The following is a 21,795-nucleotide window of genomic DNA, read 5'->3' on the forward strand; positions in this document are numbered from 1 at the left end:
TCAGAAAGCAGATGTTAAAGAAGATTTACAGCATATTTGCTATGTGCCTAGAAGCATGCTCAAGAAATGGAAACTAAATCATTGTTCCCCATCACTTAAGTAGATTACAGTCATATTTTCAGTTAATATCAATCAATAAACATTTACTATATATTCTAAGATAATGCCAACTAAAAAGCATTGACTATATACTTTACGATGACATATGTAATAAAGTACTATATTGTATGGTTACAAATGTTGTATGCTAGAACCTCAAAGAAGAGAACTTTGTATAGAACTAAGGAATGTCTGAGCAGACTCTAGGCACCATTCAGACAGCCTTCTAATTTTACAGAAGAGGAAACTAAAACCTTGACAGACTGAGTGACTTGCCCAAAGTCATATAAGTGACAGAGTCCAAACTGGTATCCAGGTTCTCCTGACTCCTAAGTTTAAACTCTTTCTCTTGTATCCCACAAGCTCTTTGGGTAAACTGGGGGGAAGATTACAGAGAGCCTTCAAAGATTAAGTTAAAGAGTTTGTGTCTTATGAGTTGGTATGTCCTTATGTTATCTCCTCGGACTGGAGTTATGTAAGCTGTATCCAGTAAGATATCCTGGAGAATGTCATCTCCCTGAGAGGAGGGAGAAGGAGGAGTTTGGCTGGATAATAGATTCAGTAGGTAATGGTGGGAGACATAGTTAAGGTTTTAAATGGGCTATGGACAATGAGAAACCAGGGCATTATGAAGGGAAGAAAGATGGACAGACAGATACAGATGGATGGATATAGAATGATGATAGATGGATAGACAGAGACAGACAGATAGAAGGGTGATATATAGATAGATGGATGAGAGAGGTAGGTAGATAGATGGCCAGACAGATGGATGGTCAGACAGAAAAATATATTAGTGGAAAAACAGAGGAAGACAGCTATGGAAAGATAGATATGGAAAGATAGATGATAGAGGGAAATGGATAGATAGATTAATGATAGAGATGGAAAGATGGATATGGAGAGACAATAGATGTATAGACTGACAGATGAAACATAACAGAGAGATAAAAGATAGATATGGAGAATTAGATAGATGATAGCAGTAGATAGACAGACAGAAGATATCTAGATGGATAGGCAAATAGATGCAAAATAGACAGATATGGCTAGATAGGAATATATGGAGAAACAAGTGATAAATGTGGAGAGATGATAGAAAGATGAATATATAGAGGGAGAAGGAGGAGAGAAAGAAGAAGAAAGAAGAGGAAGGAGAGGGAGGGAAGGAGATGAGGGAGGGAAGAAAGAGCAAGAGAATAGGCTTATTATGGGCTTATTATGTATGAGATGTAATTTTAAGAGCTAGGATTTAAGAAAAATGATGGAAAATAACACAGATGGGAAGTGAGAAGAAGCAGTCCTCAGCTGCCCCTAGCTTTATGAGAATGGAAAATGAGAAGTCCTGAGAATGAGTGGAATCAGGAAGGAAAAGAGCAAGTCCTAAGCCCCTTATGAAATGGAAGGCTAGCCTGAAGATAGCAGAGAGTGGAAGTGAGGAGTCTAGAAGAGACAGAAGATGCCAGAAGCAAACAAGGGCTACTCAAAAACTAGAAATGACAAAATACTGAGCAATGGAGTGGAAAGACAATCAACTAATTCTTTAACTAGATTTTTTAAAACTCTAATTTAATTTTCCTCTTACAATGAAGAACGAACTAGTTGAATTAGGTCCATTTTCCATCTGCCATCCAGATCTCATGGATCTGGAGCCATGCTCTGGTAAACCACTTCAGAGCTGACAGTGAGTAAAGGGGTGTCTACCCAAGGCATGTAAATACTTCCCCAGGAAGAAGGGACAGATGAGAACAATTTATTCTGGCCACTGTGGAGCACCAAGAGCCCAGATAGACTTCAGAGAATCTAAGGTCATCCACCATCTCCTTGATCATTAGTCTTCCTGACTTTGTCTTGCTTCAATGGACTTCGATGACTCTAGAAGAGAGTGAGGTCCATGACTTTGTGCAACCCTAACTCACTAAAATTCAATTTATTTGAGAGTTAAAATACATCAGCAATGATGTCATTTTGGTTCTCTTCAAGTAGGATGGACAACAACTAATCAAGTTTTTTCATTACACAAAGCAAACAGGTAGAATGGGGTAAGAAGAGAGGGAACAACTAGCAGATAGTGCCATTTTGGTCCTTTAAATACAACCAATGCTTTTTTAGTCAAAACAAAGCAGGCATGTGTTGACATGCCTGAAACCCTTTATCTACTACATGTAAAGAAAGCTGAGGTCTAGAACTATTATATGTCCTCCTTTCTTCCCCACTGTCCAAGGTACCAAAACCTCCATCCAGATAACCGCTTACCCCTTCTCTCCTTTTGACTCCAGGCCATAACCCATCCCACCATCCCCCTCTCTCTCCCCCAACTCCTCCCCACCCGAAGAGGATTAGGCTAAGCTTACTCAATTGCTATAGTGTGCCAAAGGGTACTGGCCATGGGAATTCCTCAAAACATTCCCAAATCTATAAATCAAAATAGGTGAGACTGCATTTCTCTGCCATTCATTGAAATACATAGTTACAAACTAAAATATGGAGGCAATATGGCCCAGGAAAGAGTTTTAGCTGTAAAATCAGAGGACTTGGCTTAAAATTCAACTTTTTACATTTACTATCTGTATTACTTTGAGCAAGTCATTTAAGATCTGTTGGACTCATCTGTCAAATGAGGAGGTTGGTCTGTTCCAGGTCTAGAACTGTGATGCTCTGCAAAATATCAGCTAAAAATATATCCTTGCACAAGAAATAATTAATAATATTTGGCATCCAGCTAGTACAATAAGCATAGGACTCTGAGTCAAGAAGACTCGAGTTCAAATCCTGACTCAGCTACTTAACTAGCTGTGATTCTGACCTAGTCACTTTACTTCTATCTGCCTCAGTTTCTTCATCTATAAAGTGAGAATAATAAAAGCAACCACTGTCATAGGATTGTTTTGAAGACAAAATGAGATTTTTGTAAAGTACTTTCTTAAAAAGCATTGAATAAATACTAGTAACTGTAACAATATTCAAAGTATACTATAAAAGTGGCTGTTTCCCTTGAAAAGGATGGCTTCTGGGTTAAAATATCATAGTTACTGACCGTCATGGGAAGAGTGTTCATATTCTGTCAGAATACTTGCATCCCATACTACCTTTACCACTTCTAGTTCCCTCATCCATAAAACAAATAGATGACAAAAATCCACTTTTAAAGAACACTTTTCCTGACCCCAAAAATCCTCAAGTCCAAAACATTGTAAGTCTAAGTAGGGCAAGCATTATTAGCCCCATTTTACTGATGAAGAACCTGAGACTGAGATCTGAAGTGACTTTCTGGATTCAAGACCAGTATGGTTTCTGCTCCACCCACATCTTCTGCCTAGACTTCCCCCAACCCCAGCCAGCTCTAACATTTCACTACTTTCTACCCTAGATATCCAGTTTCTGATAGGGTGTTAAGAAACTCAAGCTAGGGCTTTTTATGTTCACACAGGAGAAAAGAGAAATTCAAAACTCTGTGAGTATTGCTCCAGAGAAAGTGCTTATAACACAAAGGAGGCTCAGAGGTTCATAGATCTAGTCAGTTGGTCAACAATCACCTTCTAAGAATTTACCATGGGCTGGACACTGCTACATTTAGAACTGAACTGGATGTCAGAAATCATGAGTCAACTCTCTCATTTTATAGATGATACGATACAATGCAATAAGCACTTATTAAGTGCCTCCTGTGTGAGGGGCACTACAGAGGATAAGATAAGCTAGTCTCTACCCTCAAAGAGAAGACAGCAAAGAGCTGAGACCCAACATAACACGTCTTTTGTTTGGCCGTTCCACGGATTGCATTATATGTGGATGAAGTTTAATTCTCGAGCTCCCTGGGGAATAGAATAGCAGTTATACGCTAAGTGACTAACTCTTATTTTAAGTCTTTTTGTCACTGAGTATTTCTGAGGGTTTTAGACTGAATTTTTCTTTTGTGGATAGGAAATAAATATCTGTCCCATCCCCAATACAGGCTGTACACTGAATGCCTTTCTCCTTCCCTTTTTGAGGAGGTGAGGATTGATTCTCTCTCAGGAGACAGGTTCTTCTTTTATAGCTGGCTCTCTTCTGAACTGCCAGAGCTCACATATCCTCAGAGCTCTCTCCTCCCTTGATCCACTTCCTTTAATGTCCACTAGAAGCATGGCCAGGTCTTTATAGCCCTCTAATTCCATCAGGTTTGACTGAGAAACTTCTTCCCACATTGTAAATACTCTAAACACTCACTTATACTTCCTTTAAGACCTCTTTTCCCAGTTACCTGGCCCTTACACTATTTCACCAAACGGGAATTGAAGGGAACCCAATCAGTCAATCGCCAAGATCCTTTCTTTTCCACCTTCCCATCACATCCTTAGCAGCAATTTATGCCAACAGAATCACAAGTCCAGAAAGGAAAAACAGAGTTGTTAATCAGATATTATATCTATATCTATCTATTTTAAGTTTCTCAATGCCAAGCTAATATGACCATAAGCCACATTACATCATTTTACTTCTATCACTTAAATGATCTTGTCACAAATTCTCATCCTACTGGGCTTGACTTGGGCAGACACAAGATAACAAAATCATCATTCATTGCTTTTAGCAATGAGGAAGTCAAGCCATTTTCAAAAAGCATGTGGATTTAGCTCATTTATGAGCTTCTAAGATCTGTCCAAATCCATTACACAAGAATCTTTGAGAAAGAATTCAAGATTGAGTTTTTAATGATTATACAAACACTTAAACTAGATCTTTACTGTGCTTAGTCACTTAACATCTGCTTCCTATTATAAGACAGCTTACGCTGTTTATTTTCCATAAATGTGACCAATTTGTATACACTTCTCTTTCAGAACTGTTGTAAGAAGTAATCAAAGGAAGCATCAATATTCATCTTCTGGGTTTTGGTATCCAAAAGTATTTTTATCTTGCTCAGTAAGTCAGATTTTTAAAGCATTCAGATAATGACAATCACTAAATTCAAGATAAGACTTAATGAAGTACAGTCCTAGAGGACGAGAAAGATCTGGGTTTTGTTTGTTTTGTTGTTCTATCTCTAGTAACTGCCAGGAATACGGTACCTTTTGGTAAGTCCTCCAATACACAGAAGACAGCAGAAAGACTTTAAAAGGGCAAATGGGACAATAAGATCAGGGTTGGTACCACCATGTTGAAAAAGCCTTATTCTTTTTTTTTTTAATCAACCATTATGTGGAAACAGATAATTTCAGAGGCAATTATCTTTTCTGTTTTTTTAATGGGAATGTTCAAGTTTATTGTCACTAAAAAAATTATTAATAAATGATGGCACCCTTTCCCCTAGATAGGAATTCCCACTGACAATACATTGTCTGGTTACTCCTATTATACAATTTCCCATCACTCTCTGGCAAAATTCAGATTCTTTATTCCATAATAAATGGCTGTAGAACATCCCTGGGCAATACTAAGGTTTGATGACAGATAGTAAAAGGGCCATACAATTTCCTTACATATCACATTTCCTCAGGCATTCCATATATAATATCCTGTTACAATCATTAGTTTATTTAAAAACTAAAGGAAATATAAAAGTGGGTTGATAATCCATGAAGTCCCACCCTTACAGATTTATCAAATAAAAACCAGCTATACCAGAAGGCAGGTAAAATAGGGACAATTTGGGAGGGGGTTACTCAGCACAACACCATCCAAGCTGGGGAAGCAACTAGAAAAAAACTACGGAAATAGGAATGAACAGAATGGATTCAGAGAGTTTATTATGGGCACAACTCAATCCCTTTTAAGGAGAAATGATAAGCAAGGCTGGACAGATTAGAAAGGATTTTGAAAAACCTGACCATCTCTCTTTGCAGACTAAGAGTGTAATATACTGGGTATACTTTTCAGACTGGCTGACAGTTGTGATTAGTTTTGCCAAAATGCTTTTTCCCTCCTGGGTTCAAATCTGGTCTCAGACACTCCCTAGCTGTGTGACCCTGAGCAAGTCATTTAACTCTCATTGCCTAGCCCTTACCACTCTTCTGCCTTGAAATACACAATATTGATCCAAGACAGAAGGTAAGGGTTTTATTAAAAAAAAAACATTAAAATAAAATGCAATGCTTTTTCTTCTCTCTCTCTCTCAGCAGGGAGAGGACTGAGGACTGGCCTCAGAGCTAGGAAGACCTAGGTCCAAATCCTTCCTCTGGCACATCATAGCTCTGAGACCTTGAGTAAATCATTTAACCATTTATAGTCAACTATCTAGGACTTTAGAAGAATTGCAGTTTCCCCACAGGAAAGGTGATCCTTACATAGATAAAATCATAAGGCTAAACTTGCCTTCTCCCCCCTCCCAAAAAAAGAAACCCTCCCCCCAAAAGTCAGTTGGATGGCCCTCCAAGACTAATCAGTAAAACTGTAAGAACCAAATTTCCCAGATCCAAAAGAAGGTAGGATAGCATGAATGACATCATGAGAAAACACAACAGAATGTAAACTCCTTGAGGGCAAGGAATGTTTCATTTTTGTCTCTCAATCTCCAGGACTGCACACAGATTCTGGCACATGCACTTTAAAATGCTCAGTAACTGACTGAAAACAAGGCAGAGTCATATTGAAAAAAAATCCTCTCCATAAATTCCTTTTGATGTGTCTCCTTTCCCATAAGAATTTTCCCAGGCAGGAATTGTGTCAGTAACAGGGCATGGAGGGAAGGGGTCCCTGCCAATCACTCCACTCTCACACCAAGATGCTCTATTTTTGACATGGAAAATATAAGCTTGTCTTTCAAATGAAGTCACTGCCCCCTTGGGTCATATGCATCATCACTTTGTCGGTCAATCATTTACCTCTTTCCATGTCAGAGAAATCAGACAACTTGACATTAAATCTCTTCCACTAAAACTCTTCCCTGGCTTCCATCAGTCAAGCCAGTCTCCTCCATTGGAATCCTCTCCATCACCCAGCAGCTGCCATTTGCATATACAAACTTGAATTCTGACCTCAAATTCTTATCAAATAACCATTCGAGTTCTATTTTCCTCCTTGCCCTGGCCTTTCCTGACACACGCAGTACAGCTGAGAGACTGTTCTCTTTTCTTATCAAGTTACAGCCTCCAGGGCAGCTTATAATGAACCCAAAGAGATGTCAAACAGAGATTGAGCTGAGTTACTGTTCTTTTTCTAACTATAGATTTGAAAAAAATATTGCTGAGGTCTCATTACCTCCTCAGGGAGAAGCAGACAAGTTCCCCCCCAATAAATAAGTATCTTGGGGTGCAGTACAGTTTGAGGCCCCTGGGTCAGCTGAACACCCTCTGAAAATTTTATTTCTAAAAAGAAAAACATGGAAGAGAAGAATGGGATGGAGTGGAGGAATGGGCCTGGGATGGAGGGAGGAAGCATTACCCTTGTCCCCTGTATCAGCTCAGAGGCTGAGGAGCTCAAAACATTTCCTTTACCTCCTTATCTACTGGGTCCCTTGTCCATGACACCCTCCCAGTCCTGGGGTTCCAATCCTGTCCCCTATCCTGCCCTGGCTCTTTTAAGCAGCCTACCTCATGGCCTTAATGGTACAAGAGTATTTCACCAGCAATTTAGACTCGAGCTACAACTCTGAGCCCCTGTGGCAGACTAGAGCCCAGGGAAAAAGTGAGGACCATGGGGAAGTGGGGACGGGAGGCAGTGGGGAAAGGTCTGTTTAGCTTGCTCATTTTTGTGACCATCTCCAATAAATGATACCTCAGTTCTCCTTGGAAAAAAAATTCACTCCAGCTTTGTCCTAGACTAGGAGTATGAAATACTGAAAATAAAGTCAAAATTTTTCTACATGTTGGTTAGTTTTGCTGACTTGTTTCTCACCTTTTTTTCTTTAAAAATTTCTTTTCTTTCCCCTCAATTACATGTAAAAACATTTTCCAGTATTTTAAAAAGAATTTTGAGTCTTCAATTCCTTCCCTCCCTCTCCTCAGTCCTCCCACCCCCTGCCACAATAGTAAGCAATCTGATATTGATTTCACATATGAAATCATGTAAAACATTTTCCCTTATTCATCCTTTTGTGGAAGGAAACTCGAACCAAAAAAAATATCGAAAAAAGTTTGCTTTGGTCTAAATTCAGAATCTATCTACTCCATCTCTGGATAGAAATGGAATTTTTTTAATCAGGAATCCTTTGGGATTGTTTTGGGTCATTGAATTTCTGTGTATAATGGTCTTCTGGTTCTGCTTATTTTGCTCTGCTTCAGTGTGTGTAAGTCTTTCCAGGTTTTTCTGGGTCCCTCCCCCTTCCACTTTTATTCTTTTTTCTATGGGCTGGCTCTCTGAGAGGGAGAAGACTGGACACATTGGGAAATGTAAGTGATGTAAGGGCAGATGGGATCTTTTATTTTATTTTTAAAGAAAGATTTTTTTTATATTATTTATAAAGTGAGCCAGTATTTCTGACATTCTTGACCAGAGAAGTCAAAACAATATCCACAACTTGACCCTGATGTCCCCAAGGAGAGTGAACTCACAATCAATTAAGTAATCAACAAGCCTTTTTGTATTATCTGCTCTTGCCCATCTTTTCCTCGTGTTCATCTGTCCACTATTTATGTCCCTTGTCCCACTAAGATGAGGGTCCCCCATCCAGGGAGGCAGCTGGCCCAGATATCTGTACCCCCATGCCAGCCTCCATCTCTTCCCCAGTGCCTTTCCTTATTCCCCTTACCACTCAGCTACAGCCTGGCCTCCTCCTCTTCCTTCCTTACTGCTCCTTAAGGGAGAGGTAGGTTGGCTGAACTTCGTTAAATTCACTTTGTCTGCCTCACAACTCCGACGGACCTCAGTATATCCAGTTTGTCAAAAATCCTCGTCTTTCACTAAGACATCTTCCACATCCAGTTCCTGCTTTCTCCCGCTACTGCTAAGACTTGAGACTACACTCAGGTCCTCTTTCTGCTTCACCACTCCCGCCTTCTCTTTGCTAAGGATTCATTCATTTGTTTATCTATACTCCTATTCATTCATTCATTTGTCATGTAATTATTCAAATGCTTATTTTGACTAGGTTTTGGTCAGTCACTTTTCAGTCATGTCCAACTCTTCATGACCCTGTTTGGGTTTTGTTTGTTTTCTAAACCCTTACTTTCTACCTTAGAATCAATACAACAAGTATTAGTTCCAAGGCAAAAGAACAGTAAGGGCTTGGTGATTAGGGTTCAGTGACTTGCCCAAGGTCACACAGACAGGAAGTGTCTGAGGATGGATCTGAACCCAGCATCTCCTAGCTCTCAATCCACTGAGCCACCTTGTTGCCCCTCAAAGGTTGTTTTCTGTTGACAATGAGTTCAGGAGGGCTAGCAGCGAGATGTGATGATGCTCAGAGAACTGACCCTGGAGCTGGGTCTCCTTCAGCCATCTAAGGAGCTCTGAGGCCTTTGGGACAGGAGAAAATGGCAGCTCTCCAGATGGCTAGTGAGAAAATGTAGCAGATGAAGTGGCAGCACTAAAGGTGGTTGGTCCTCCACTGACCCTCTGAGCAGTGCAGCTGGGTGGGGAATAGTACAACTCCCAGAGGTCTCTGGAGGGTTTCAGAACCAAAGACTGGGGACATTACTCTGAATGGGATGCCAAAAGAGAACTTCTAAATGGTATCCTAAGGAGCTCCATCTATCTTTGAAATGGCTTTTTCTATTTCCAGGGAAAAGAGGAGTCTTCCTTGGGACAGGACAACAGAACCTTTGGTTTTTGTTTTTTGTTTTTTAACCCTAACATCAGTGCCAAGAAAGAAGAATGTTAAGGGCTAGGAAGTGGACTTGCTTACAGTTTGCTTTTTTCCTTCCTTCCTAAAACCCTTATCTTTCCCTCTTAGAGTCAATACTGTGTATTGGCTCCACAGCAAAAGAGTGGTAAGGGCTAGGCAATGGGGGTCAAGTGACTTGCCCAGGGTCACACAGCTGGGAAGTGTCTGAGGCCAGATTAGAACCCAGCACTTCCCATTTTCCAGGCTTGGTTCTCTATCCATCAAATTACCCAACTGTCCCCAGGATACGTTTTTAATATCCTAGTGAAGGAAAAAATGGGAAAGAAGAAACCTGAGTGTCAATGGTGTATGTCATAAGCTTGGCCAGACTCAAATACAGACTGGTTTACTCATTACTTATATTGCTAAACTGATACACTAATATGACCAATCCATAATTTAGGCTGTTCAAGCTGGGTGGCAATTTGGGAAAACATTTGACCTCTCATCCTGAACTGAACTGCATACATGAAATGCCAATGAATATCCCCAACAGAGAGCTGCCCTCAAGATGATTCTGTAATCTTTTTTCAATACAAAACGTAGCCAATTGGGAGGTAAGATTAGTGAATCGTGTGCTACATTAGCATTTGGTCAGTGCAGTGAAATAACATAGTTGCCTCCCCATTATATTCTTCCTTGGGTCAAAGCCAAACAGCACACTCTCTTCTCATAATTCTACTATGGCAAGTAAGTTGAAGTCACTTTGGAAATCAGGTGAGCCACGATCCGGACTTGTAGCTTTAGAGACAAAAAATGATAATAAGTTACAACCTTCTTCTTTACTTCAGGAATGGCTCCTTTCCTTGGGCTTCCCATAAGAACGACCATATTCACTGTGGAAGGGTCAGTAAAGGATGAGCTTCTGCTTTTTTCATTTGCAATTTCTCCACGTACTCGTACATTGTCATTAATCTGCATTGCAGCAGCAGCCAAAAATTATCAGCATTTCAGACTGATGTTCAATAATTTCCCCCTATTTTCCTTTTTCTTAGGGCTCCAGACCTGCAATTTAATTAATTTGAGCAAGGATGTCAAACATCTCTGCTCAGGACCCTCTCAGATGTGGCCCCAACCAGATTAAAAAAGTAATCTGAAAAATCTAAAATTAAAAAAATATGATAAGACATAGATAACATTAATTTGTAGTTTTCTAAATCGATATGCAGTCTAAAGGGATCTTTATATATGATTTAGCAGCCCCTATTTCTATTTAACTCCAGAGGTATAGAGAATTTCCAGTGTGGGTATAGGAATTCAGTATAGGAGTTCACCAGTGCAGGTCAGGGATGCTGTCAGAATGTGACTTGCCCAGAGTCACAAGGTCAGGAAACATTAGCAATAGGAAGCTGAACTGAAATCTGGAGGCAGTATGATGCCAGATAAAGAACACAGCATTTAAAGTCTGAGGACCTGGCATCAAATCCAAGGTTACTTCAGTACTTTTGAGCTTCCCAGTTGGGAATTTCTTGCCAGAGATACTGGAGTGATTTGGCATTTCCTTCTCTAACTCATTTTATGAGTGAGGAAACTGAGGCGAAATGGGGCAAGTGACTTGCCCAGGGTCACACAACTATTAAGTGTCTGAGACCAGATTTGAACTCTGGTCTCCTCAGCTCCAAGCCTGACACTATCATCACTGAGTCAGCTAGCTGCTTCTCTGCCTCTCCAGTTTTCTTAAAGTTATGCTCATTGTCTCTTTAAAAAATGTTCTTCTATTTGAAAGCTCAATCTATCTAAATCATTTCGACAGATGATTATTTGTGTGCCTGCTGGTTACTTTTTATCAAAATTATACTACGTATCAGGATGCTTTCCAAGCCTCTGAAGCATTCCAAGGGTGCCATCTCTACATTTAAAATGCAAGTGAGCAGACACAAAGTTTTTGCCCATCAATTTAAGGGTTGGGAAAGCTATGAGGACTTTCAGAAAATATGTCTATGTAATAAATATACTTGCTACTGGTACAAAATTAATTCCACACCTGTATGCCGGGCCACTGCCATGAAACTGAGAAGTGAACTGATCTTAGAGGCAGAGCAGGAATAAGAAGAATGTTCATTCCTACAGCATTGCGAGCTTTCTAAAGTGCTTTCCCAGGCTGGGTAGACAGATAGATGGTGAGAGTTGTGGCAATCGCTCAGCACTAGAGCCTGGGTCAACAGTACCACACCAAAGACACTGAGGTCCGAAGCATCTCAGGATTTAGAGCTGTTTGAGGTCAAGTAGTGGCCATCTGGTCCAACTTCTTTCCTTTTTTTTTTTAACAGACAAGGCAACCAAAGCCCACAGAAGTTGTCATTAAAGTCCACTCTACTTCCCCACAGCCAATTGGTAACAGTTATTGGTTGAAAAAACAGTGGGGGGAAATAAATAAAATTGTAAAAGTTGGGAGGGGGGCACTAGACTCTCCATTTTAAGCAACATCTGTTACAATTTATCAATATCTAGGGATTTCTGATGTGACAGCTACAGACAGAAATAAAGAGACAGAAGACAGAGAGATGCCAACTGGCAGTTTCCTGGTTTATTAAAAAAATGTTTCTCAATAATAAGGAAAAAGACATGTACAGGGGGCAGCTGGGTAGCTCAGTGGATTGAGAGCCAGGCCTAGAGACGGGAGGTCCTAGGTTCAAATCTGGCCTCAGACACTTCCCAGCTGTGTGACCCTGGGCAAGTCACTTGACCCCCATTGCCTAGCCCTTACCACTCTTCTGCCTTGGAGCCAATGCACAGTATTGACTCCAAGACGGAAGGTAAGGGTTTAAAAAAAAAAAGATTTGTACAAGAATATTCATAGCTGCACTCTTTGTGGTGGTCAAAAATTGGAAAATGAGGGGATGCCCATCAATTGGGGAATGGCTGAACAAATTGTGGTATATGTTGGTGATGGAATACTATTGTGCTAAAAGGAATAATAAACTGGAGGAATTCCATGGGGACTGGAACGACCTCCATGAAGTGATGCAGAGCGAGAGGAGCAGAACCAGGAGAACATTGTACACAGAGACAAACACACTGTGGTATAATCGAATATAATGGACTTCTCCATTAGTGGCAATGCAGTGATCCTGGACAACTTGGAGGAATCTATGAGAAGGAACACTCTCCACATTCAGAGGAAGAACGGGGTGGGGGGGGGGTGTAGAAACACAGAAGAAAAACATGTGATTGGTCACATGGGTTGATGGGGATATGACTGGGGATATAGACTCTAAATGAACATCCTAGTGCAATCAACAACATGGAAATAGGTTCTGATCAAGGACACATGTAATACCAAGTGGAATTGTGCATTGGCTATGGGAAGGGTGGGTGGAGGGGAGGGAGGGAAAGAATATGATTCTTGTAACCAAGGAATAATGTTCTAAACTGACTAAATAACATTTTCTAAAATAAAATGAAAAAAAAATGTTTCTCAAGGGAGCTAGGTGACTCAGTGGATTGAGAGCCAGACCTAAAGATGAGAAGCCCTGGGTTCAAATTTGACCTCAGACACTTGGCTGTGTGACCCTGGGTGTGTCACTTAACCTCCATTGCCTAGCCCTTACTGTTCTTCCTTAGAACCAAAACACAGTAAAGATTGGTTCTAAGACAGAAGGTAAGAGTTTTAACAACAACAAAAAATGTCTCTCACTAAGTTCCATTCACTTACGTTTTTATAGCCATCCTGGAAACAAAAGGCAAAATTCCACAATAAGCTACAACAGGTACAATGTCCAATTCTATGACGCTTTTGATTTGCTTTAAAAAAAAATAAGAGCAATTTCAATGTTGATGCAGCCTATGAAACTACCAGGTGGCTTGCTTTTGCCCAGGGTGGCATCTTCAACCGGTCCCAGCCAATAGGAAGCCTCAGAAGGTCCTCCATCTCCCCTTCCCATGGAATATTTTATAGCATTTTCCATACAGAGGGAATGTTGATATTGGCAGCCCCAGGCACCACTTTGTGCAACTTGCCAGGTGCACATAAATTCTAGATATGACTCTGCCAGGTCCCCTCTCAAAGTCTTTCTAGAGTGGAAGGGCCTGCCAGACTTTATGCTTTGCTGGCATAACCTCCGAGCCCCCAGATCCACCTCCACACTCTGATGAATCATCCAAATGGGCCCTTAGTGGAAATGATGTGCTTACCTCCTAGGAAACAGCCTGGCTATTCTTTTGCTAAAAATTCTTCCCAGTGGACTGCCCCAACATCCACAGGCAATGAATTAAAGAAGCAACGTCATATACTTCCAACATGGTTTGGGGAAGATTGCTTTACCAGTTTAAAGCCTGCGGGTTAAGCATCCAATGAGGCTAAGTCCATTGTGTAATTGTCACAAAGAGATTTTTCAATAGTCTCCAGGTCCTGTGGGATATGGCAAGCATTATCCCCAAGGCTCAAACAGAACACTCACCAGAGCACCTACGTCCTCCCTGTCCCACTTTAATCCCAAGTGAAGTGATTTTTATCCATGATATTTTATAAATTAAATATAGAATATAGAACAAGAAATTATTTTACTATATAATAAATAAATAAATTCACTATATGAGCAGAAAATAGAAATATTTTCCATTTTTCTTTCTTTTTTCTCATCCATTTTTCACAGATGAACCACATGACATGATAGAACATCTGAAACTTGTCATATTCTCAAGGAAGTCAGTGGAGCAGCAAGCTAATCACTGACTGCCTCATTCTAGCTCCATGAATGGCCCATCTCCGTTCCGGTCAGGGATGTCCTGGATAGCTCACTTTCACACAAGGCATCCAATAATAGCTTGCAGCTTCCCCGTCCTCATGGTTTCTTTCCATGGCTATTTGGGTCCCTGGAAAATAAGACACCTCTGGGTTCCGAGTAGCCTACAAGTGACAAGAAATATCACCCCTGGGGTGCTTTGGGGACTTTGGGGGACATCAAACAATATGGGGTCACTGAAAATATAGCACAAATGCCCAGGCAGTTCCATGTACTCAATTATGGTTAGGTCTGTGTTCATTTCTAGAATGAATACACACACACACACACACATATACATACTATATATACACATTAAATATACATATGCAGATACATATAAATATATATGTATATATATTTTTTCATTTTTGAAAGAAACTTGAAGGCATAGTAGCTGAAGAAAAGTTTAACTCACTTGGAACACTTACATTTGGGGGAAACCCTTACTTTCCATCTTAGAATCAATATTATATATTGGTTCCAAAGCAGAAGAGTATTAAGGGCTAGGTAATGGGGGGTAAGTGACTTGCCCAGGGTGACATAACTAAGAAGTGTCTGAGGCCAGATTTGAACCCAAGACTTCCCATCTCTGGGCCTGGATCTCAATCCACTAAGCTTCCCAGCTGCTCCCTCTTTTTTTTATTCTTTTACCCCATACCTCCAGTCAATTTCAACCTCTTGGGTTCCCTCCATCATTCTGTCATAATCTTTCTGAAGCCCAATTTCAGCATCCAAAGCATTAGTGAACCCCCCAGTTCTACATCATGTCCAAATTTGATATGAATAAGAATGTTGAAACAAATAGAGATCTGGGACATGATACCAGGGACCCCCTTAGGTCGAGGATTGGTATAGTTTAACAATACCTACTTTCCTTGGAACAGAGATAGCTATGAACCAAAAAGTGCTTAATAAGATAAATCACCCACAAGTGCAAGCCAAGAACAACATCCTTATTAAATGGAAGAGGCAAAAAGAACAGCAAAAATGAAATGAACAAATTCTGATGGGATAAAATCGTATTCACAAGTTTAGTTTAAAAGGAAAAAAAAGGCCAAATTGTCAGTGAGCCAGAAGTACTGGCCTGATTTCCTTTCTTAAAATTTGAAACACTGCTTGCAAGAGCTCAATTTTTACTTGAGAGGCATCGACACATCTCGAGGGTTTTGCTGTCCAAAAAGCAGGGAGGGAGCCACAATGAAGAAATACACAATTACGCAGGGGCTTTTAGTGCAAACATTATTCATCAAGGCACAATAATTAGTCAAGGATGGAACCCCACTAGCATCAGCTGCAGCATCAGCAGGAGTCACTGATTGTCCTAACAACCACTCAGCTAGAAAGCTACCATGCAGAGATGGATGCCGTCATAAGAAATATCCGAGGATACCACCCGATGCTTTAGTCACCAGCATAGAGGGTGCTGGTGTTCAAGGGGCCTCTGGAGTTCCCTTTTTAACTCCTTGTCTTTCCTTTCTCTTCCTTTTTGCCTTTGTCCTCTTCTCTCCCCTTTTCTGCTACATTACGACAGTGTTGGCAAACTGCTTCTGGCTACCTCCAAAACTCTGCCATCCAGGAGATGCCAGTCAATTAATCATCATGCATTTATTTGTAACCCACTATATTCTGGAGGGGAGAAGGGGAAGCTAGATAGTGGAGTGGATAGAGTACAGGGTCTAGAGTCTTAGCTGAGTGTTCAAATCAGACCTCAGACAACTTAGTTGTGTGAGTCTAGGAAAGTCATTTAACCCTGTCTGCCTCAGTTTCCACATCTGGAAAATGAGCTGGAAAAGGAAATGGCCAACCACATCAGTATCTCTGCTAAGAAGACCCCAAATGGGGTCACATAGAGTTGAATCTGACTGAAAAAATGACTGAACAACACATTCCAGAAAATGTACTAAAGGGTGGATCCTCAAGGAGCTTACCCTCTATGCCTCTGATATAAGGAAAACAGAATCTTTTCCAAATCACTCCATTTCCCAAAAAGGACATTTGCATTTTGGAAGATGGCCGCCCCAAAGGGGAAGTCTTCTAGGGGTACCTGGGACTTGCTTTCTTGAGTAGTGAGTTATGAGGGGTCAGTTATCACTGGAAGGCTTCTGCTTTCCCCCCTAATCTAACGTTGTTTAGGGACCCTTGTCAAAGATTACTTTACAGAGAAAAGATCCTGGAATGTGTTTTCTACTCTGCCAGGGGGCTTCTCATCAAATGGGCTCAAACTCAGCCACAGATTGCTATCAAAGGCCTTTGGAGCGAGACCTTTAAAAGCTAATGTTCCTAGTTGAAGTTCTGAGAAGGAGCCAGACCTCCCAAGGGCTCTGGGGCATTTCTGCCAACTTCTGACCTGTGTGAAGAGGATCATGGGGAGTAGTAGGACAAGTGAACAAGCATTTTATTAAGTGCCTACTATGTGCCAGATGCTGGGTTGAGTGCTAAGTTGTTCTCATTCAGTCATGCCCAACTCTCCAAGATCCAGTTTGGGGTTTTCTTGGCAGACACACTGGACTGGTTTGCCATTTCCTTCTCCATTTTTTTTCTTGCACCACTCCATATCTCTGAAAGAGACAGCTGGGTACCACCCTCTAGGAACAGACAGAGAACATAGAAAGCAGGCTTCCAAGAGGGCATTCCAAGGGAGATAGCAAAACTGAGCAGAGTAAACTGCCCCATGACCACCAAGCATTCATTTCTTCCCTAAAGATGGGCTATTAACTGAAATGTTGTACTGAATGTTTTCAGATGTACAAGGAATACATTTTAACACCCTTACCTTCCAGCTTACAATCAATACTGTGTATTGGTTCCAAGGCAGAAGAGTGGTAAGGGCTAGGCAATGGGAGTTAAGTGACTTGCCCAGGGTCACACAGCTAGGAAGTGTCTGATTCCAGATTTGAACCCAGGACTCCCCATCTCTAGACCTGGCTCTAAATCTACTGAGTTTAGGATTTGATTGATAATACATGTGTAATCCAGTGAAATTGTTTGTCAACTTTCAGAGTGGGGAGGGAAGAGGGGAGGGAAAGAATATGAACCATGTAACCATGGAAAATGTTTTAAAATAAAATAAAATGGGGGCAGCTGGGTGGCTCAGTAGATTGAGAGTCAAGCCTAGAGACAGGAGGTCCTGCATTCAAATCTGGCCTCAGACACTTCCTAGCTGTGTGATCCTGGGCAAATCCCTTAACCCCCATTGCCTAGCCCTTGCCACTCTTCTGCCTTAGAACCAACGCCCAGTACTGATTCTAAGAGAGAAGATAAGTGTTTTAAAAAATAAATAAAATGAAATAAAATCAATATACTGAGCTACCTAACTTCCCCCAAGGAATACATGTTTAACCTGCAATTCTCAAGCACTCCGAAGCCCAGAACAAGATTGATGGGAACTGGAATATGAAGGCAGCAAGAAGGAATCAGATTTTACTCTTCCCAAACCAACTGCAAAGTCGCCACCATTTCCTCCACAGTTCAATGCCCCCAAATTAATTTGATCTTTAAAAAAAAGATGAAAGTTCTACTAGTAAGAGCCAAACCCAACCACACAAATCTGCCGGTGGTCCCAAGGGCGCTAGCAGGCTCAGACCTCAGAGTCCTCGGCTACAGGGATGGGCATTACCTGGCTTCTGCTTCCTCACAAGTGTCTCCTTTAAAATCGGCCCCTCCCCCGCCAGAACTGTTTCAGCATTGATGGTAAAGCCAGGTGTCAAGCTAACTCAGCCGACTTAACGAGGATGACTCACCGATCACCCAGACAGCGGGGTTCTAGAACAACAAAACCCAAGGAACCGTTCCTGTGCCCGGGGAAAAGGGAACTGCTCGTGGTTTCTGAGCATCGGGTTCAAAGCACGAATTCCCCTCTCCTGCCACAACCAATCATCGAGAAGCACTGGGCAAGGCTGTCTTCTGCCAGGTAGCTCACTGCCGTTCCTGTTCCCCCGGCTCGGAAGAGTCCAAATCTTCCCACCCACATCCACCCGGGGGGGCGCCTCTGCCGGTCAGAAAGAGCTAAGCCGGCGCAGAAGCCGACTCCTTTCCGAGATCAAAGGTGTTTTGTTTTCTGGGCGGAGGTTGGGGAGAGGTGCGAGAGCCTAGTTAGTTTCATTTGCTAATTTAGGGTGGGGTGGCGAGCTTGCTTAGAGCGCCCCATAAACTAGAACCAGCTGGGAAGGAGCTGGGTGCAGTAAAACTGAACTTGAATCTGAATTCAAGGGTACTTTGCACCAGGAAAAACTTGGGCAAGTGACTGAGAACAAGTCATTCGTCTCTCAGGAATCTGTGGTTTTTCTCTTCTGTAAAACAAGGGATTTGGACCGGGGGCGGCTGGAGACCCTTATGATCCCAACTGGGAGAACTCGGGCAAGGCACAGAACCTGTCAATCAGCATTTATTAAAGTAGGCTGAGAATACCGGGGGGTGCGGGGGACCATCTCTGACCCACAGCCCCGCACCTGGCACTCAGTGTTAGATGACTGGGAGAGAGATCGGAGTTTCCTCACTGGTAAAATGTCTCTTCCAGGTCTGGCTCTCAGCCTTGTGTCCAATGAGTTCCTCCGGGCCTCAGTTTATTCATCCGTTAAAACAGATGTCCCCTGATACTAGATACGGGATCCCGGGTATTACCCGCAGGGTCCCCAGGGCGGACACATACCTCCCAGGCGCAAGTAAGCTCAGCCCTGCTCCCCCTGGGCCCGGAGCAGGAGGCGCAAGGCTGAGAGCCCCGCTCCGGCCATACTCCTGGCAGCTGCCCTAGCAACTCACTCGGCAGTCCTTCCATCCCCGCCCCAGACGCTTCTCGCTCGGGTCAAACAAGTTGAAAAGTTCCCCAAAGGCGAAACTTTTACGAAAGAGCGGCTCGCTCGCCTTACCTGGGCAGGAGCGAACCGGGGGGGCGCCCGGGGTAGACGCGGCAGCAGCCAGCGGCCGGCCAGCTGCATAGCGCTGGGGCGAGCGTGGGGAGACCCCCGAGAGGGTCACGGCTGCAGGAGTCGCCAGCTGGCTCTCCTTCCGAAGTGGGGGCTCGGAGCTAAGGCTTCACCCCCGCACCACCGAGAAGAAGCCAGCGCCTGGCCCAGCCTCCGCCTCCCGCGGCTAGGGGCGGATTAAAGGGGAGGGTGTGGTCCTCTTTCCCTCTCTGGCTTCCTACACGATCAAGCGCAACTTGGTTTTCTTCCCGCCGACCAAAAACTTCCTGCCCTCCCGAGTCCTCAGTTTCGAGTGGAAGGGAGGATTCTGGCCCTTTTCCGCCTTCTCTGGCCCGCCCCTAGAGAAACGCAGTGCCACCGAGCTGACTGGGAAAACCGAGGGGTTGGCTCTCCCCAAACAGCCTCCAGCGGTGCTACTGGTTGCGGAATGTCTGTGTCCATTTGGGCAGCGGCGGGAAGGGGGAAAAAAGAGAGGGTGCACTGGGTGAAGAGGGACACAAGGACACTAGAGTCAGAGCTAAAGAGGACCCAGGAAGAGGAAAGAAAGGCTGGGGGTGGGGCAGGACGCGTGGCAAAGGAGCCAGACCTCGAGGACCCAGGAAGAGAAAAGGGGGAGACTTGGGGCACAAGAGGCAGATCTAAAGAGGACTCGGAAAGAGCGAAGAAAGAGGGAGCTTCGGGGCACAGCAGCTAGTCCTAAAGTGGACCAGAGAAGAGAAAATAAAGGGGGTACAGAGAGAGAAACTTCTTGGTTTATTTCAAAACATTGAGCTTCAAAAAGCGCCTCCTTCCTCTAGAAGGAAGAAGTCGTTAGATCAAACTGATTATCCAGCTCCACCCGGGGCCAAGAGTGCCAGGGCATCATTCTGTAGCCAAAGGTCAAGCAAACCCACCCTCTGTCCACCGCATTAACTGCCAAGTCCTGAGAAAGATGAAATTATGTATTTTGGCATTAGGACTTGGCTTGGGAAAGGGAAGTTTCCAATTTCATATGAAATGCAGAAATCGCAAGGAAACTGAGGATCGTCCAGTCTCAAACCCTTTCGGAGTTACCCTTCCCCAAACTTCCAGGTGGACAGTTACATCCCTAGTCACATCCCTTTAGTTATTAATCAAATTCTGTTCAAAAGGAGGGCATCCCTTGGGATTCCCAAGGGCAAAGAATTAATGCAAAAAGCAGCAGACTGGTTGGTATCTCTGACCAGATCCCAGACTAAGGAATGCATGGTTTTCTCCCTAATATATAGGAATTAATATGAATTCTCACAACGGTCTATTTCCATCTATTTTGGGTGTGTATTTTAAATGCATAATTTACTTTAAAATTTAAATAGTTTACCTTAATAATTTATAATTTAAATAATTTTATTTTTTATTTATATTATTAAATTATTTTTAAATACTTGTTTTAAATAAAGAACACTATTCCTAATTATTTTTTCAACGTGAGGCATGAAAAGATATTGTATCTATCTAGTTCAATGACCATTACCAGTCTAAAATAATTTTTATTAATATAGATCCTTTGGGATTTTTGCTCTTTATTTTACAAAGGAAATACAGAGTCTTAAGCAACAGCAAAAGAAAATAAAATATTTTAAGGAAAAGTCTGGCAAAACTGTGCCTAATTTGGCTCCTTCTGACCATGATCCCTTGTGGTGACTTACTCCTCTATAACTTTCAGTTCCAGTTAAAATCACTTAGGAAGGTCAGGTTAGCTTCTGGAACTAGGGTTTCCTAAACTGTATATCAGGGTGATGAGTAAAGAGGAGAGAATGGAGTGTTATTTGTCCATGTGAACCATATAATGATTTACATCACTTAAACAAGTTCAACAATGAGAGTTTCAGAAGGTGGTCCAAAGTATCCTTATTCTCTACTTCCTGTTCCCTCTACAACTATCTCTTACTTAATCCTCACAACAATCCGGAAAAGTGGATGCTATTATTATCCTCATTTTTTTGATTGTTGTTACTGGAGTGTTTGCCATTTTCATCTCCAGTTCATTTTATAGATAAGTAAACTGAGGCAAATAGGGTGAAGTGGTTTGCCCATGGTCATAAAGCTGGTAAAGTGTCTAAACTAAGACTGGACTTAAAGTCGAGTCTTCCTGACTCCAGGACCAGGACCAGAACTCTATCCACTGGGCCACCTAACTGCCCATGCTCAGGGTAAGCCTAACTCTAAAAGCTCCCCGCCAATCCTTCTACTTGACCTTGCTAGCTCTTATAGCTATCAGTTACTTTCTCTCTTACCTTTCACTGCCAAATTTCTAAAGAAATTATTCTATATGTGTGTCTACACT

General features: G+C 42.2%; 1 protein-coding gene across 2 annotated transcripts in view; it reads right to left on the reverse strand.

The window, feature by feature from the left end:
* Positions 1-19,992, reverse strand: part of MCUB (mitochondrial calcium uniporter dominant negative subunit beta) — a 93,847-nt gene extending 73,855 nt beyond the window's left edge. Inside the window, exon 1 of one of the 2 annotated variants that reach the window (XM_007495986.3) lies at positions 19,434-19,992. In XM_007495986.3, the coding sequence (XP_007496048.1) occupies positions 19,434-19,502 (69 nt within the window). In that variant the 5' untranslated portion in view covers positions 19,503-19,992. The remainder of the gene's footprint in view (positions 1-19,433) is intronic. The other variant, XM_007495987.3, reaches the window with a different exon arrangement.
* Positions 19,993-21,795: the final 1,803 nt, after the last annotated feature.

This window comes from Monodelphis domestica, chromosome 6 (assembly GCF_027887165.1).
Source record: "Monodelphis domestica isolate mMonDom1 chromosome 6, mMonDom1.pri, whole genome shotgun sequence".
Lineage (NCBI taxonomy): Eukaryota > Metazoa > Chordata > Mammalia > Didelphimorphia > Didelphidae > Monodelphis > Monodelphis domestica.